At 37.5% G+C, this 18,593-nt stretch overlaps 1 protein-coding gene and 1 pseudogene across 1 annotated transcript; one reads left to right on the top strand and one right to left on the bottom strand.

Annotated features, from left to right (window-relative positions):
• The first annotated feature begins 680 nt into the window (after positions 1 to 680).
• LOC149008855 (ultraviolet-B receptor UVR8-like) lies at positions 681 to 17,996 on the top strand. The gene is made up of 12 exons (XM_089160677.1): positions 681 to 1,212; positions 2,421 to 2,607; positions 4,575 to 4,721; positions 6,107 to 6,188; positions 9,041 to 9,196; positions 10,963 to 11,130; positions 13,172 to 13,243; positions 14,762 to 14,833; positions 15,008 to 15,126; positions 16,713 to 16,798; positions 16,915 to 16,967; positions 17,527 to 17,996. Exons 1-12 carry the CDS (start codon positions 1,122 to 1,124, stop codon positions 17,605 to 17,607), a joined length of 1,314 nt encoding a protein of 437 aa, XP_089016803.1. The 5' UTR covers positions 681 to 1,121; the 3' UTR covers positions 17,608 to 17,996.
• A 192-nt stretch (positions 17,997 to 18,188) lies between these two features.
• On the bottom strand, positions 18,189 to 18,515 carry LOC149008854 (putative receptor-like protein kinase At1g11050 pseudogene; annotated as a pseudogene).
• Positions 18,516 to 18,593: the final 78 nt, after the last annotated feature.

Raw genomic sequence — 18,593 nt, 5'->3', positions numbered from 1 at the left:
CTCATTAGAGTCTCTACCAGATAATACGGTACTTAGCTTCTCTGCATTTTAGAACTCCTCAAGATCCCTAAAACCCATCATAGTTTCCTGGTTCCTTATTTTTCGATTGCCTTCCACTCGGTCATTGGACTGAAAACCCATATTTGTCGATCAACTGTTGACGTGGATGAATGAAAAATGACGTCAAACACTCGAAACTAGCACACAAAAATTTGGCCAAAATGTTGATGAAATTATTTATTCGCCACTTGTCAAAATGTTGCACATTGCTTGCAAATCACAATATTTAACGATAACCTTACATCTAGATGCAAGATTTAGAGTTGGGATCATCTCCCTGTAGGAGGAGCACCAGACGGCTTTCCGACCACAAAATCAGTGGGGCCCACAAGTGAAAAATAGTTTTTGAAAAAAATAAAAAAAATTCAAAATTTCACCTGTGAACCCTACTGTATATTTACGGTTGAAATTTGAAAAGTCCGTGCTCCCCAATCTCGAGATGATCTCGAGATGATCTGAAGTGTTTCGATGATACTGTAAAACTAGTAAATACCCCTCATTAACTGTTAAAGATATAAATTTTAGTTGGTCAAAAAAAAAAAAAAAAGTTTATTTCTGAATGTTTCTACACGACTCGTTTTTGGTTTTTTGTGGTATTGTCTCCATGAGTCTGAGTCGTGAAATGCACCGACTTGACGTTCGAAAAGAGAGAAAGGTCCAGAAAACGAATAGGTTTCGAGAACATTGAATGAGGTATTTGCGCCGTAACGCACGCCAGACTGTGGGAGCCGCAGAGGGAGTTTTTCAGATGAGAAGTCAAACATTAGATGCCGACGCTTGGTTTCCCACATCAGGCCATTTGGGGTCTGGTAATGGGTGGTCATTTTGCATTAACTCGCTCCTTGCTGTTAAACCCATTTACTGCCACTTCTGTTTCTGCAGAGTACCCAGTTCTCGGATCGCTTAAACGTTTCTCTGATGAACGAAGTCTCCTTTTAACTCTTTCTGACACTTTCTGCAAAGTTGGAAAGAGTGAGCAAGGGATATTTTTAAGCGATTGGTTGAGAAGGGTCGTTGAGATATTTATAGAAGTGACTTGAGTGAGAGTGACCATACTAGCTATGGCAGACGAAGAGATGAATTCGGCCACCGGAACAGCTCGTCGGGTTGTTCTTATTTCTGCCGGTGCTACTCACTCTGTTGCTCTTCTCAGTGAGTCTGAAGTTCTTTATGTTTTCCTTTTTCTTGCTTAAATTTTTTTGGGTTCGAAGAAAATTACAAAATTTTAGCTTAACTTCGTGGGTTTATTCACATTATGACGATGAATGTTGTTGGGTTGCGTTGTTCTTTGTTTGATTACAAGTGTGAGAGATACGAAAATGGATTTCTATTGGGGACTAGGGTTCATTACAGATAGAACCGAAACACTGCTGCTTGGGATCCGATGTTATGGTTAATGGAGTATATGGAACCAGTCTATAGGCCATATTCAAACGTCAGCTCCCTTGCTTCGAGTTTTGCAAGGCATTTATTATCTTATTTCTGTTGGGTAAGCTGCAAGTCTTGGTTCCTCATGTTGGCATCAGGAAATAATGATAAAAAAATTTCCATCCTCGTTGTCTGTAGGGCAAAATAAAAACGATCAAAAAATCCTGGAGTTTCTCTTTTTGACACTATCCCTACTGCAGAATGAGAGTTGAGCAGGCATCCCTTTGCTAATGAGCCTTCCCCACCCTTAAAAAGAATTATCCAGTGCAGAGGGCTCTTCCCTTTTGGCGTGGTTTCTTTAATATATTTACCTATTCATCCAAAAAAAAATATTTGTGATGTCTTTTTTTTTTTTTAATTTTTTCCCCATTGATTCTTGTAATTTTTAAGGAAAATGTAGATGGATGTTGGCAATGTTACATTTCAAATACCATTTTATAATATTCCTGTGTGATTTGGCTATGGCAATTGGCAACACTGAATTTCTGATTTTAAGTACCATTGCTTCTTTTGCTATAGATCACTTCTGACCTTATATCTTGAAAAGTTGACCTTTTGTTCTTGCTGAGGTTTCTGTGTGAGATAACCAACTTACTCATTTTTAGTTCGGGCATGTAAAAAGCAAAATCCATGCGATACTTTTTCCTTTGTCTTTTAAATCTATCACAAAATGTGCTAATTTTAATGGATCCATCTGTTATCATTGCTCATGTACATGATATCTGTGCTTGTATTGTGAATTCGCCAATTTGGTACTGAAAGTGTTACCAACAATATCTGTTAGACAAGGTTCTTATCCTTTTATTTTTTATTTTTTTGGGTATAAATAAGATGTGGTTTATGCACCAAGAGTTTTCCAACTTCACTTAGTATCTGCATGTAATTGATGCCCTATACAAATAAAACATACATAATCTGTCAATGAATTACAGCTGGCCATGTTGTTTGCTCTTGGGGACGAGGAGAGGATGGACAGTTAGGCCATGGAGATGCTGAAGATCGACTTTCCCCCACCCAAATAAGTGCGTTAGATGGTCATGAAATTGTCTCAGTTACATGTGGAGCTGATCATACCACTGCATACTCAGAAGCTATGATGCAAGTGTATAGTTGGGGATGGTGTGTTCCTTATCCATTAAACTATCTGATTGGTAATTTTCCTTTTAGAAACGCTGGGCAGAATGTGTTGTACCTTTACATTCTACAGTGTGTAAGCCTATTGTAACTCTCCATACCATCATACACAATATTTTATTCCCTTGGCATTTTTAATATCTATTTCTCTTCCAATAATTTTCTTACTTGGAAACAAGTTTCTTGTTTTAAATGTTGTTTTCCAGGTAATGTCATGATACAAATATCTTGCTTGGAGTGTTGGGAAATTATCTGTTAAAGATTCTCTTACAATTGAAAAATAACATGTCAAATGTTTTTTAGTTTGCTTCACAATATTCTAACTTGTGATGTTCTATTTTAATACATTATATGTATTTAAGGTTCTTTTCTCTTCCTCCCGTCATCTGGACATCTTGGTGTGGTATTTATGAGTATTACCATTTAATCTGTGTCCATCACAAATTCAGAAAGCAAAACTGCTGTCCTCATGTATATCCCCCTCTATTAATCTTTGGCATTATATTTTCTCTCATATACATTCTTCCTCAGTGAAGTGGGGAGACACTCTAAGAAATGTTACGTAAACTTGCAGTGATCTAAGTGTTGGATATCTGTGTTGTTCTTCAATGGTTTTTTTAGCAGAAAAGCCGAGCTGATGAGAAAAGGATTCAATCCGAATCAAAGTTTTGTATATGGATAATTGTGGAGGAAAAGAGTAATGAAATGGTTGATGGTCTAGGTAGTAGCGAAACAACTTGTTAATCAATCACAGGTGTGCTTTGGGGAATCACTGCACCATTGAGACTGTCTTTTCAGTCTTCCTTGCCAATTCTTTTTTGGGTTGGAGTTAGGGTTAGGAATGTTTCCTGTTGCTATTCTTCCTAAGGCTGTCTCTTTTTGAGCTTGGAAGCTGTGATACTAGCCTTTTTTTCTTAGTAAATAAAAAATTAATAATCTCCGGTCTCGGTCCAAATAAGGGAAAAAAATAAAAAAAAAATAAAAATTTGCATTATTAGGATTTTCTTCATACTGTATATAATCTGTTCTTCTCTTACATAAGATCAAAGTCTTCGTATAATGAAACACAACTCTTCCTCTGAATCTCAGAACACTTTATGAGGCCTCTGAACTTTCCTAAAAAACGTTAGCATACTCTAATAGAACAACAAGCTCTTGTAGTACTCTTTTCCGGGTATTTGCAAGGGGAGTACTATGGAGATTGACTTATTACCGAGCGTTGTGTTTGGAAATGCTAATGTGTTGGCTAATGCTGACGGATATAGCCAACTCAATTAAACTTGTAAGCCTTGCTATAGCTATTTGGTTGGCTATATGAACTCCATCAGCTGAAAAGGTTAGATATTCTTTTAGATTGTTCCTCTATGGCAAGGAGCTCTCTTATGTGGAGAAATGAACTTATACTTGGTGCAGAAAATTGGTTAGATCCGGATAGTCTAAATCCAGATATGAATGTTGATTGGTAGTTGTCTGTAGAACCTTGGTTGGACCTTTTGTTTCAGCATTGGCTACATTGAGTGTTCCAATTGGACCCCAATTTATATTAGCCAAACCTGAGATGACCTGGTTATCTCAGTGACCATCTACTGAACATCACATTCTGGGTGGGCCCTGTAACAATTTTGTGACTGCCAATTAGTTTTTTAAATATAATAAAGTAAAAATTGAAAGTGGCAAATTGAACAAGAAGAAAATAGAAGTTTTGTTTGACTATGTGGTATGGGTGTGTACATGAGAGAGCCATTTTGTGCTTAAATTTAATAATTTGAAATCAACATAAAAATTCATGTCATCGTTGTTTCATCAACTAACTTATCTTTGGTATGCTGTATGTTCAGTCAATCCGTTCAACATGTTTGGGAATATCTAATACAGCACTTTCAATTGCAGTTTGTTCTTGTACTAGCATCTGATAGTTGTTTGATTTTTTTCTTTTTCTTTTTCTTTTGTAGGGGTGATTTTGGAAGATTGGGTCATGGCAACTCTAGTGACTTGTTTACTCCTCAACCAATCAAAGCTTTACATGGTTTGAAGATAATGCAAATTGCATGTGGGGATAGCCATTGCTTGGCGGTCACTATGGAAGGAGAGGTGCAGAGGTTTGTGGTTATTTATGTTCATATTCCTCCCTAACTTGAGGCCCTTTCCCTTTCCTTGCTCTTCAGGTGTTCTAAGATGGATTCCTTGATTTTGCAGTTGGATGCTTCTTGTTCATCACCTCTGGGTAGTGGTTCACCTTAAAGTGTTGGACTGCTACATCTCATTGGATGAAAAATGCTATTTAAATATGAAAATTTAGCCTTAGCATTCAATGTAACTGTTTGTGTATCGTCCAACATGATCACTTTTGATCTTATTAGGAAATTTGGTATTCGTTTGTGCATTTTCTTTACATATCCATTCTTGCTTGGTTGGATAGTATTGGCTAGAATACTAATGACAATACTGTCAACTTAGTCAACAATCCATTATAGCTGGATACACAGACCAATGATGTGGATGGTTCAGCTCTCTTGCACAGGTTTTCTGATATTTTATGCTAATGGTGTATAAAAAATGAAAGAATGCTGTACATTTTTTGCAAGATTCAAATATTGGAACACATACTCTTTCACCATCTTGTTTAAAATTTAAATCAATTACCAATGCTACTACTCAATTTTGCAGTTTTCATATCCGTTCTTGCTTGGATAGATAGTGTTGAGTAGAATGAATACTAATGTCAATGTTCTGACATCTATAACATTCTCCCCCCAAAACTGTCTACCTTGTCAACAGTCCATTCGACCTGGATGGGCAGACCGATGATCTGGATAGTTCAGCTCTGTTACACAGGTTTTTGTAAATTTTATACTATTAGTATTAGTATATCAAAAATTGAAGAATGCTACACATTTCTTGCAAGATTTAAACATTGGAACACGACACACTTTTTATTTTTTATATAACTTCAAGTCGCTTACAAATGCTACTACTCAGTTTTGTTTTGTATCTACTCTGTTTAATATTTTATATTCATTTAACATTTTTGTGGCTTAGGTGATGCAGTATCAATAGAATGGTTCAATTGGTTCAGGTCCAACCACAAAAAGAACTGGTCCAATAGGGTTTGCAATCATTATAGCTTCATAAATATTCTTGTTATGCGTCTCTTTGTTTGGAGGGTCAAATGCTAGTCTGTTAATATGGACTTTGGATGGTTATATTACATGTTATTTGAATTGCCTTCTACTAGTAACAAATTTTATGATTTTTAATTTTGTGGTTTTTATGTCTCATGAGTCATGAGTTTATCTGATAGTGAATGAAAGGTTGTTGATCAATTTGAGAATCATATTTGCTTTTGAACAGTCTTGTAGCATTCTTTGTTCTTCATTCTTCAGTGTGATGTACATATTTGTCTCTTTTGATGTTTGAAGAAAATTTTAAGGCATGTTTTATGCATTGACTTTTTCTTACTTTTGTCGTTTTTCATTTTTTAAAGTTGGGGGAGAAATCAAAATGGCCAACTTGGTCTTGGACATACTGAGGATTCCCTTGTGCCACAAAAAGTTCAAGCCTTCCAGGTATTGTGGGGCCAACTTTCTTTTGCGAGAGACATTACAGTAGTGGTTTTTTTTACTTGATTTGACCATTTATGTAGCATATAAAGCCTAACTGCAGTTGAAAATTAAGCAACTTGAACTATCTTATGGAACTACAGAAGCAAGTTAAACTTTCATTTCACTGGTTGTTTAGATGGCTGAGTAAATGTAACATTGCATCATATGGACCTCTGCAGGCCCAAAGAACTGAAGATCAAGCTTTACTGAACATCTTTTAGGACGAAATTTTAGCCCACAATCTGGTCCGTGTTTGGAAATCCATGCCCAAAGGATTTATGGGATTTATTAGGTTGTCCTGATGGAACTCCTATAACTACTGATTACGCCAAAGTTTGAGTTTTCCCTGGTTCTTTAATTTGCTCTGTAGAAAAAATATATTTATATATTTTGAGGTAAGCATTAAAAGATTCAGTGTGGACTTGATGGCTGAACAGCCTGAACCTGGACATGCTGTGTTAGGCCAATTCCAGCTTTGACCCAGCTTGAGGTGAGTAATGGCAGGGTAAGGTAAGGCATAGGCTTTAGTGGTCTTGGGTTGGGACTGACTTTTGAAAACCTGGCCAGCCCACCCAACTTGCGCGTGTACTTTGTTCCACAAGTTAGAATCTTATGATTTTGGCTCCTTTTTAGCACATTTAGTTATTTGAACTGAATGTACTGGAAGAAACCCTTAAAAACATGAAGAGAGGGAAAGGTTTAAAACATGCATGGCATTGAGGTTTGAGGTGCAGCATATTGCTAGATTTTGTTCATTGATTTAACTGTTTAATAAGATTATTGGTACTATGTAGATTTTGGGGTCCCCATGCTTGTTAGACGAACAAGGAAGATATTAAAGATGCCTAAATCATTGGGATTGACTTTGGTCTGGTCTCCAACCCCCCCTCCCTTTTAGGTCAGCCATAATTTTCAATATGCAATTCTTTTCGGGGGTTTAGGGGTTGCTGGGGCTGGTTTGGAGATATGCAGGAGCTCAGATAAATCCCTTTTAAAAAATAAAGACTTCCGCACCTCTCTCTCCTGATCTGCATCATGGTGGGGAAAGGGGAATAAATAGGCAAATAAATGTTTATTTATGAAAAAATTGCTTGGGTTTTCACATAAATAGAAACAGTTAGGCGAAAGAAAAGCAGAATGCTTCCAAGCAGGTGATTTACCATCCAGTGGCAAAAGTGGAGGTAGGCTTGGGCAATGGTTTTGTCCTCTTGGTATATCTAAAATCTAGATGGTGCAGAATTCTTATCCTTACCATGTTTGCATAGCCTTAACAAAAGAAGCCTTTACACTTACCCCTCTAAAGAAGGGATTGGTTAAGGCTGTTAAATTTACTGCGAGGCCTGTAGTGTGGTGGTCAGCCTGTGAACTAATATTCACATGCAGGGAATACGCTAAATTGATTGTATTTTGTGTTTGTGTTTGTGTGATATGGTCCTTATCATTATCTCCCTGTATAGGTTAGATGGAATGAGTGTACTCCCCTACCGTCCAAATGAGGGTCAGAAATGGTGGGCAGATTTTTCAATCCTATTTCCCTTCATCTCACAATAACTTTGCTTTTACATCCTTTAGAAACTCTAGTTATGATGAAAGTGAAAAAAAGGTGTCTGAAGGTTTGAAAGACATGGAAATTAAACAAATTCTGCTTCCCTTATATGATTCTTTCTGTGGGCAATTTCTTTCAGAAAACTTCCGTTGAGATAAGGGGAAAATTCCAAGCAGACACAATATTATTAGGAGTATGTTACATGAAATTTCGACCATTTCTTCTTCAGCTGCCGTTTTTCCTCAAGGAATTGTTCTTGGATCCTCACTCACTCCTGCTGTCTCGACAGGTGGCTTTTGTTGCCTTTTCAATCTGAGTGGGTTTGACAGTTAGATATTTGTGATCATGTGGGCAAGCTTGCTTTTGCTGATTCTACAAATCAAATTTGGTTGAAGTTTGGTTGAAGTGTAGACTCAGGAGATGGACACCCAATGCCAGATCATTCCAGCACACTTGGCATTCCGTCTCCTTTGAAATAAAAAACAGATTGCCTGTGGCTCTTATTTAGATGTTTTGATTCCCCACAGGATAGGCTAATTGTAGCCTCTGGTCCCTTTTAAATGTGTTGACTCTCCTCAAACAGGCTTATTATAGCCTCTTAGAATCTTACCTCGTTCTTTCTAATGTGAGTTTGAAGTAGTTCTTGGCTTCTTGGTTTCTCTTGTATATTGTTACCGCTTTGGATGCTCCTGTTTTTTCCATGTGAAATGTAATTGATTTCCTATTGTGTTACCAAAAATTGAAGTAAGAAAAATAAATAAATAACTAAGTTACAAACTATAAAGAAGAAGAATGACTTTACTTTCTGATTGTAGAAGCGTAGAACCTTGTAACTGAGGTACAGATGGATACACTCTTATCAGCTTATATTTAGTTCTCTAGTTGAGACATACTCTGTATTCCTAGCCAATGAAATACTCCATATGATTTTCCCTTCTGCGGAAAAAAAAAATGATCTACTGGAATAGCCTAACTTAGTTATGTTTACTTCAAGGACTCCTGAATATTGTTAGCATAATTGCATAAAGGCAAGGTGAGAGATCTGGAAGGCTATATAGGCAGTCACTCTCGTACAGAATTTCTTGTATGTTTTAAAGTACCTTTCAGGCTTTACCTGAAATGAACTTAGTCCTGTGACCTCTTGCTGGATATATCAATTTTATTTCCTCCAAAAGTTAAGGACCTCTAAATATATTCTGTTTGTTTTGTAAAAAATACCATCTTGGAGTTGTACTGTTTTAATTTTTAATTTTCTGTTTCCATTTTGTAGGGAATTTCTGTGAAAATGATTGCAGCTGGTGCTGAACATACTGCTGCAGTCACCGAAGATGGCAAGCTCTATGGTTGGGGCTGGGGTCGATATGGGAACTTGGGGTTGGGTGACAGAAATGATCGTTCAATCCCTCAGCATGTTTCTACTGTTGATGTATGTTGATCATTTGTCCAACGCCACTTTCTTTTCTAAGCTCTATTCCCTTTAATTACTATGATTGGTTTAGGGCTTTTGTAACAGTTTGAATACTTTAAATTTGTAATATCTGGGTTTGGGATTGTTAGAACTCTTTTGCCGATATGACCAGAATAACATTAGTCGATTCCCTTGTCGCACATGTGCTTTTGAAGATCTTAACATCACTGATGAGTAATCCTTAAAATGAAGGAATTGCCGATATCAAGAAGGTTGTGGATTCACTTTGGGAAGATCTGGTTTTGGGAACGTGATAAGTACTTAATAATATTCCATAAAAAGTTTCGGATTGATGTTAAAATCTCCCTCTTTATATGTAAAATATGATCAAATAATGGATATGGGTTTCTTTGTATAGTTTTTGTTGAATGATTTGCACTAGGAACAAGAAGTATGTAGCTGCGTGTTTGATTCTATTGTTAGGGAGTTGGATTCTTTCTCACTTCCTTTTCTATACTAGCCTTGATTGGGTGTGCAACAACTATATTGAGCAGGAAGCCTAGAGAGAGTGTAGGGGATGCTGGATGACACGTAACAAGTTGATAACTTAAGATTTGTTGTACTTGAGTACGTCATTATAAGCCAAGATCCTTGTTCCCCTTTTTTGGGATCTTTTTTCTTGACTGGATCTTCTAATCATTCTCTGAGTTGCCATTTTCTTCATGCAACTTTGAATCATGTTTCCTGTGGAGTGTGGAGATCAGCTGCTCTTTGAATATATTGCATGATGTTTTACATTTTTGGAGCAGAAACTGAAGATGGACTTCCATTTTACAGTTTACGGTTGTCTCTTTAAACAGTTGATTGTAGGATTAGAGAATATCATCAAAGTATTCCATGTGATACTTTATTGTGGAAATGGGTCTGAAAGCCCAGTGCAAAAAATCAGTGTAACGAATGACAGGGCTTTATTGGCTTTAGCAGCTTGACTGGAATGCTGAAGAGATGTTTCTATGCGTCCTTGGTTTTATCGATGATGCTTTTTTCGAACCCTGAGATGCTAAATTGGTGAAAAAGCCTCCTATTGATTCACTCTTGGTTTATATTTATATAATATATGACCTGAAATTGTATGAAGAAAAGCCAAAGAATTATATGTTTGCAACTTTACTCCTTTTATGAACCAATGATTGCTTGCTTTAGGGAAAACCGATATGCATCATTCAGGCGGTCATAGAATCAACTTGTTCTGCAGTGCACAATGATAAAAAATTGTGAGCTATTCGGGCTAATCTCATTCGTTCAGTGTGCTGCAAAAATGGGGCACCAAGTCCTGAAAAATAAAATGAATAATAACAAGGGAAATAATAGATCTAACTCACACCACGGAAAAGCACCCTTACTCATGGTACAAGGCCTTTGCTAGCTTTCCTGGTAGGTAATTTGCTGACCTAGGTCTTCAATTGTTGGTTCATTAGCTGAAGAAGCCAAATGAGTAATGTTACTAACACAGTCATAACTCATAACCCCAGAGAAACTTTCCATTATTCCTGAACTGTCTTCATCCCTCTTGGCTACCTGTTCTCCTTTAACCATTTTGTTGTTGACATTTTAGACTAATCTCATCTTCCCAAAAGTATTTTCCATGATTTAGTTAAACTAATGTGGCATTTGATGCTCTACTTCCACAATTCCACCATGCCTTGTATATTTTAGTTCATTACAGAATTTAAATCTTGAAGTCCTTCTGTTAAGGTTGTTATTTTTTGTGTTTTTTGGGACAGAAAATGGTTCTGGTTGCATGCGGATGGCGGCATACAATATCTGTTTCTTCTTCTGGGGTTTTATATACCTATGGATGGAGCAAATATGGTCAACTGGGACATGGTGACTTTAAGGATCACCTTGTTCCTCAACAGGTGGAAGCTTTGCATGGTGATTTCATTTCTCAGGTCACCTCTTGTTCTCATCCTGCATAATTTTCAGCCCATTTCATCTTAATTGACACCCAGAAGGGATTTAGATTTCTTGGGTTGATAAAAGAAATACTTTCCTTTTAAGTAGCTGATGAAGTTGTAAAGATTGGGGTCAGTATCCATTTTGTTGACTTGGTAATTAATCCATTAATTATTTCCTCTGTGGTCCTTAAGTTGCATCTGTTATCATTGTTGTTTCTTTTCTTTTCTTTCTTTTTCCTGCCCATAGTAAAGGGTGGGGAGAAGGTAATGGCAAGGAGGTTGATCTCTTGGGAGTATGGGCTTTAGGAGCATCACATCTCACCAACTGTGCTGGGCAGTGGTTGATTTTTGCAGTGTCTCTTTCTCTCCTGGTTTGAGTCAGAATTCAACTGCTTGGTTCCATTTGCTTTTTCTTAGACTTGAGGAGTTGCTGTTGTTGTTATTACATGCTATTTCCTGCATCCAGGACTTCTATTTGCAGTGAAATTCCTATTGTCATATATCATGGGGGGAAGGGTAGAAAGTGCCTATCCATATGAGTCCCCCTCCCCCCCCCCCCTCTCTCTCTCTCTCTTTATGAGTAAATTCCCCATACATCCACTTAGTTATCTGACATTCCAATGAATACACTGTTTTTGACAATTATTCGTATTTCACTTATTCCCAGTCAATTAGCATTTCATGATTAGTGAATTGTGAAATTTAAAATTTACAATCTTAGTGACCAAATACCCTTGATAATTTACTATGCCAATGTGATTTATATTTCCTTGATTAAGTTACTTTTTCCCCTTATTTCCAGTCCCATGATCAATTCCTATTTTCCATGCCTTGAAAGAAAAAAAAAATCTTAATTTGCCAATCTAAATCTAATTTGCAAATCTAGCTAGTCTGACAGTGGGAAGATTGAGGAAGTGAATGCTGGATTGAACCTGTAAAATCAAATAACTGAACAGTTACTGTGTCCCAGCAGGGTTCCGAAGGAACAGTCCCCCATTCAAAGAAATAAATCATGAAACAAAGTCTAAGAACCAGCAAAAGCTGAATAACTGAATCTTTAGATGCATTGGTGAAGGTGGTGGTTTGTGGTTGTTTTGTCATTTGTTGACTATTATGGTGGGCAGGCAGTGGCTTTTCAGCAGCGGTTGAAACTCAGACAATGGAGCACTTGCTGCCACCTCCAAGATCCGACTGAGTGGCATCTCAGACCACATAGTAGCACCCTCCTTGAAAAGCAGTGCTGCATTACTTGTACTTGTTCTCATTTCACCAACTAGACAAGCATCTCTCTAGGGATATGCTTTGCTTTTCCTTTTAACTTGGCTTTGTGATTTGTTTCTCTTACTGTTTGTCAGAACTTCAGAACTTGAATCTTGATTAGTTTAAATCCTTTATGGTTTAAAGCAGTGAGAAACAAATTATCTCTGATTAACCAAGGCTTTTTAGCAGCACAGTCATCTCCCAATTCTGGCTAGAAAATCCAGACATGGAAGATGCTACTGATGCAGCGTAAGCAGAACTCAGAGACCTGAGCAAGAAGATGGGTACAACAACCCTGTCGTTTAACTTATGTGTAAGGGCTTTTAGTTGACCACTGATTTGGAGAATCCAACTTTCTATACACAGGTATTTTAGTTATGATACGTTTTCTACCAAGTACCAACACCAATAACTTCAGGGAATACATAGTTAATTGCCAAAACACAGAGTATATTCACTTAATTGTCCGAAAACAGAGGAGATTTCCAAGTAATTTACTCCTTTTTTCCCCGTTGAAATATAAAATGCTTCAAAATCTTAAATAGTTTAAATAGTCTGTTGTTACATATCCAATGAATCGTAATTAACATTGTTTTACCGACAATAAGCTATTTGATATCTCCACTTTGATGGCAGTAAGAAATATTTCATGGGCTACTCTGATGTTTTAGTATATACTGTTAAATATGTGGAATATTTTCCCTTTTTGTACTAATATTGTTCATTGATTTTCTGGAAATGGTTATTTATATTGCTAGGCTCAAAATATGTGCAGATATCTGGTGGTTGGCGCCACACGATGGCAGTAACATCCGATGGAAGACTTTATGGCTGGGGTTGGAATAAGGTTTGCACTTCTCATTTCTTGGTTATTTGTATCCAATTCACATTCTATACTGACAAAGTGTTGCATGATTCATTCATATCCAATATAATGCTTGGATACAGATAATTCATTTTGAAGGTTTATTTAGGACAGTCAACCATTCTGTGGTGACCTAGATTGGAACGACTTCCATTTCGTTATTTTATCTGTGTAGGATGAGCTAGTTGTATGGATTCTCCTGTGTCAAATTTCCATCAACACTGTTTTGCTGCAGTTTGCTACACCTTTTCTGGGCTCTCTCTCTCTCTCTCACAGACACACACAAAAGTACAATCATTACTCTTTAAACAGTAAGTAATAACAATTATGTAGTGTTTTATTTAATAAACTATAGACCGCTGTGGCTGTATTTTCTAATAAAAAGGACCCGTGCTTATTGGGGTCACTAGAGCAATCCAGACAAGAGAGACATGAATGCACACGAGTACACAAATGGATCCGAAGGTTTATAAGAGGCAGAGGGATGAAATAGTGTGTAATGCAAATCGCAAAGCAGTCAAGTTGTAGCGGTGTTCTCACCTCTGGCACATGCTTTGCATTGTAATGACACCGGGCATGCATCATTTTAACTATTTGATTTGCATTTGATCTTGAATGGCAGCTCTCCTAGTCTCCTCGGGTAAGGAGGGGACAAATGGAACAGGATGAATGGATACTGAAAGGAATCAGAACTGGCCTCTTGGAATTACACAACTGCTGTAGATTTTGAAATAACCTGAGTGGATGTAGAGCCACAGATTTTTTTTTTTTGGGGGGGGGGGGGGGGGGTGAATTTTCACATTTGATAAATTTTGCAGAATTGGGAATTTGAGATTGAAGTCCTGTCTTTTACTTCCAAAAACAATACTTTGATTTTTTTCTAGATGTACAAAAGGTACTATGCAAACACACGTCAAGTGCTCATTCAACGTTCATTGTTTGGAATTTGCAGATGTATTCTTACACATACCACCCCCGCAGCCCTACCATTCCTGAAAGAAAAAGAAAAAAAACCAATAGAACATGTGGGAGGTCAATTTTTCTTGTTTTAATGCAAGCATGATCCTATATTTGTTGGAGCACATGGTTATAGAATACATCATACAACTGTAGCTCAACAACAATTTTATAGTCTGTTAATAATACAAATGATGTTGAAAGTTGATGCTTTGTTTAGAAAGATACGTTAAGAGCACTACTGTCTGTTTCATTAAATTCCAGAAGTATATCTTGATTTCCTGTAATTGTTTTTTATTTTGATTTATTGGAGCTTACATGGTGTGGAACTCTTTTCCTAGATCTTACTGGATCCTTTGTTAATGTTTTTGCTGTCAAGTGTCTGGGAACCTTCAAGTATTTTGACTATCCCAGGTCACATGCCAAGCCTCTTGGTTCTTTGCCTGATATGATTTCTCTGTGTAAACTGCTTCAGATGTCATATCTTACTGAAAGCTTCAGTTGTTGGTTGCTGCTAAGATTTCATCGCAATTTTGCTTACAGTTTGGACAGGTTGGTGTTGGTGATAATGATGACCATTGCTCTCCGGTGCAAGTGAAGTTTCCACTGGAACAGGCATATTCTTGTTTCCTTAGCTCTTTAGACTGACTGGAATAGCTCAATTTGCTACTCTCTCTGGTTGTATGAAGACTTCACTGCTTTTAGCTCTTTGTTTTAGGATTGCGTGCTTTGCTGAGAACATGTGTGTCTCACTGTAAATTTCTGAAATTTTGTTGGATTTGATTGCAGAAAGTAGTGCAAATATCTTGTGGATGGAGGCACACACTTGCTATGACAGAAAAACACAATTTGTATTCTTGGGGTAGGGGTACAAATGGACAACTTGGGCATGGTGACTCTATCGATCGGTAAATGTACTTTCTATGTTCAAAATTGGAGTGACCTTTTGATTGTTCATCACCATGCACATAGTGTTTGCCTGTTTAAGTTGTTTTATAATGGATGTTGGTCTCTTGATGTTTAGGTCAGGGCAAAGAGCTTTCCTTGTACAAGCTCTTTAGCAACTGCCAGACTGCATTGAATACTGACCCTTTAGATTCACTGCTTTGTTGATATAGAGCCAGTTTAAACTGAGATACCAATAATAATAATAGTGATGATGACAATTATTCTCCCTGTGATTTTTTTTCTTGGTATGGTAATTTTATTGAAGAAGAATAGGGGCAGGTCTCATGTGAAAAAATAGTAAGTACTTTCACCTTTCTTTGAAAAGTTTAGTTGGTGAACAGAACAAAAGCAGACTGGTTTTGCCAGCTTGAAACTTATGAAAAACTTTAAGATGAATTGAAAATGTATGAAAGAAAGCTTCAGCCATCTAGTAGTGGTGACAATTTTTTTTGGGGGTCATGGGGTGTGTTGAATTGGTGACAGAATTTTGTTGGAACTGATATTAGAAAACTTTAGGGAAACAGCAATTTTTTGTGAGGTTTTAGTTGGAGAATGAACTGAGACGTATAATATGAATCAGGAAAGTGAATTTTATTTTATTCTATCCAGGATGATGATTGTGAAGAGATTGCTTCGGTAATTGGTATCCTCTTATATTTTGGACCACTTGTAGGCTCACAAAGGCAGCTGGTTTGGTTTCTCCTTTTTCCTTCTTCTGCTGGGCATTGTGGAAGGGCTTCTTACCAGTTATTACATCGGAATGTTCTTTTAGAGAATCACTTGATGCCTGAAGTGTCAAGTGCACTTCGAGTATTAGAATAATGTTTAGTGCAATTGGGATGGATGAATAATCAGCCTGATGAGTGTTTTTCTTTCTCTGATCATTATTTTGGCCAAGATTCAAGCATCTTTAAAGATTAGATTTCAGTATTTGATGGGTGAGTCTTATTTTACTGATTTATTACATAAAACATTTTTTTTTGGTGGGTGGGTGGGTGGGGGGGGGGGGTCACTGTTAGTACAGATCATTTGTTGGTTTGATGGATTTTCTTTACTTTCAGTGGATTATAGCAAGTTGAATCTGTTGAATGTAAATATATATCCCATTAACCCAATATCTTTGTTCAGACCTTGAACCGTGCAGTTAACTTGTTTGCTTGGCATGCATATATGGGTTAGGACCAGGAATTAATGGAGAATTTGAACATTGTTTGTTCCTTCACTTTCCTTTAAGCATGAATATTTGGGAATCTCTATTATGTAATTAGCTGGGTTAGGACCAGGAATTAGTGGGTAATTGAAAATTGTTAGTACTTAGTTACTTCACTTTCATAGGCAGTTCTTTGTGTTTTAATTCACTGTTTTATGCTGAATGTAACCAAGTTATTTGTCCCCCTACACCCCCCCCCCCCAAAAAAAAAAAAAATGAAAGAGAAAAAAGAAGAGTTCAGTGAAAAACCTGAGTTCCATCACTAACTGTTAATTTGGATATTAGTTGAACTGCATATAAGTTTCAAGTCACAGCATCTTATTATGGAAACTGCAGAAATATTCCCAAGATTATAGAGGCTTTGAGTGTTGATGGATCTAGTTGTCAATATATAGAATCATCGAGGGTTGAATCATTATCAGGTAATTCTCTGAAGGTTCATTGGCTATGCACATTCTGGCCTGAGCATTTGAAGTACTTTCCTTGGTATATGATCTCTCGCTGGGATTACTCACCTTCAGTGGTTCTATTTGAGCAGGGAAGGCTTGGGTTTCACCATCAGAGAGATATGCAATTGTTCCGGATGAAACAGTAAGTTTGTCCTTGCATTCATTCTTTTGGTTTCGGAGCAGTTGAAGAAGTTGTTATTTATATCATATAAATAGCTACAGGTCCTTCCATGAGGAACAGCAAAACATGATTTTTTTTATCTGTCATGAATTGCCACATCAAAAACCTTGGGGGGGGGGGGGGGGTCGGGTCCATGTGATATCCCTAGCACTTCCTCAAGTTTCAGCTTAAAACAAGCATGGGAAATGCCCTGAAAAGTGAGTCCGAAGTGATATGATTAAAGAAATGCTGATAGGTTCAAATATGTGGCATTTTTTAATTTAGGAAACTTTTAACTAATCTTTCTGCCACTTCTGGTGCTTGTTTTAGGCCGGAATTTTAACAGTGAGATGTTGGATTCTTTTGTCACATGGACCAACCCATTCCCCTTCAAGTTCTTGTGTGGCAGGGATAGATGAACTTGTGATGGTAGCAGTGTACTGACAAGGTTGCCATACATTGTGACCTTTGACAAGTGCATTTTTCTAGCAGGTGAGAATTAGAATGGTTAAGCAAACTTAACTCTATTTTGCGGATGCAGGGGCAAAAAGTGGCTCCAATCGGGGGCAATGTCACTGACATAAGTGTGCCAGGGAGTGATGGCAAACGGATGCGAATTTGAATCCTTGACTTGCCCAGAACGCTCAGAGCTTTTGATATACGTATGTTGGGCTCTCAGCTCCGTCTCTCCCCTGTAAATCCATGAATTTGAAAGAACTATAAGACAGTTTTCTATCCTAGCGGTTGAACGCTAAATCTCTGATATTGTTGCATGTGGTGCTATTTGTCTTCAAGCGCTTCACTTGTGTGGTTTTTCTCTTTTGCTTCGTGGATATTCTGCAAGTGCTGTGAGTGCACGGTAGGAGAATTCCAATTTCTTTAGAGTTTCTATTCCATGTGCCTTCGGAAACTTGCGAGCTTCAGGATTCAATAGTTCAGTATGAACTGGAATGGTTTTTTCGTTAAAATGAACGATTTGATAATTAATGGAAGACTTGCTTTACAGTCGTATATACATTTTTTCATGAATAAGAATGTACAATTTACATGAGAGGAAGGTCTTGCTCTGGAAAATTCTACCGACCTCAGAGCATTTCCTCCAAAAATAAAATAAAATGAATAATCCTCACTGCTGCTTTCTGATTAGGCTAAGAGAGTGTCCGTGTGCTGTTCAATGAGAATGATTAGCAAAAGGTGTTTCCATTACTGTAACACATTATAGGAATAACTGAAAGGCAGTGGCCTGTCTGGAATTGTTGGAACCTCAATATCTCCTTCCAGCATCCTCAGTGCATCCAAGATGGTAGGCCTTAGAACCACCAGAGCATGAGCACAGAGAATCCCAACCAGGACAAATCTCTCCATGACTGCCTTTGCGTTGGGATTTGCAGCATCTCCATCTTCCAGCATTGAACGATCCAAAGCTTCTTCTATTCTTCCTGACTTCACGAGTGTCCATGCCCACTCTGTAATCAGGAATTTCCTTGGTGAGTCAGAGGATGACAAGTCCAGTGCTTTCCTCCCACACATCATCTCTAATAGAACCACACCAAAGCTATAAACATCGCTTTTCTCGGTCAAATGGCCGTAGAGCGCATACTCTGGTGC

The sequence above is a fragment of the Hakea prostrata genome, chromosome 7, assembly GCF_041222555.1.
Source record: "Hakea prostrata isolate BN-2017 chromosome 7, UWA_Hpros_2, whole genome shotgun sequence".
In the NCBI taxonomy this organism is placed as follows: domain Eukaryota; kingdom Viridiplantae; phylum Streptophyta; class Magnoliopsida; order Proteales; family Proteaceae; genus Hakea; species Hakea prostrata.
Note: the sequence above shows the minus strand (reverse complement) of the source record. Positions and strands in the feature narration are given on the sequence as shown.

Bases quoted from the DNA above. Each gene is read 5' to 3' on its own strand.
- LOC149008855 (XM_089160677.1), top strand. From the start codon at position 1,122: ATGGCAGACGAAGAGATGAATTCGGCCACCGGAACAGCTCGTCGGGTT. The intron at 6,189-9,040 runs GTATTGTGGGGC...TCCATTTTGTAG, and splicing joins AAAAAGTTCAAGCCTTCCAG to GGAATTTCTGTGAAAATGAT. The intron at 11,131-13,171 runs GTCACCTCTTGT...AAATATGTGCAG, and splicing joins ATGGTGATTTCATTTCTCAG to ATATCTGGTGGTTGGCGCCA.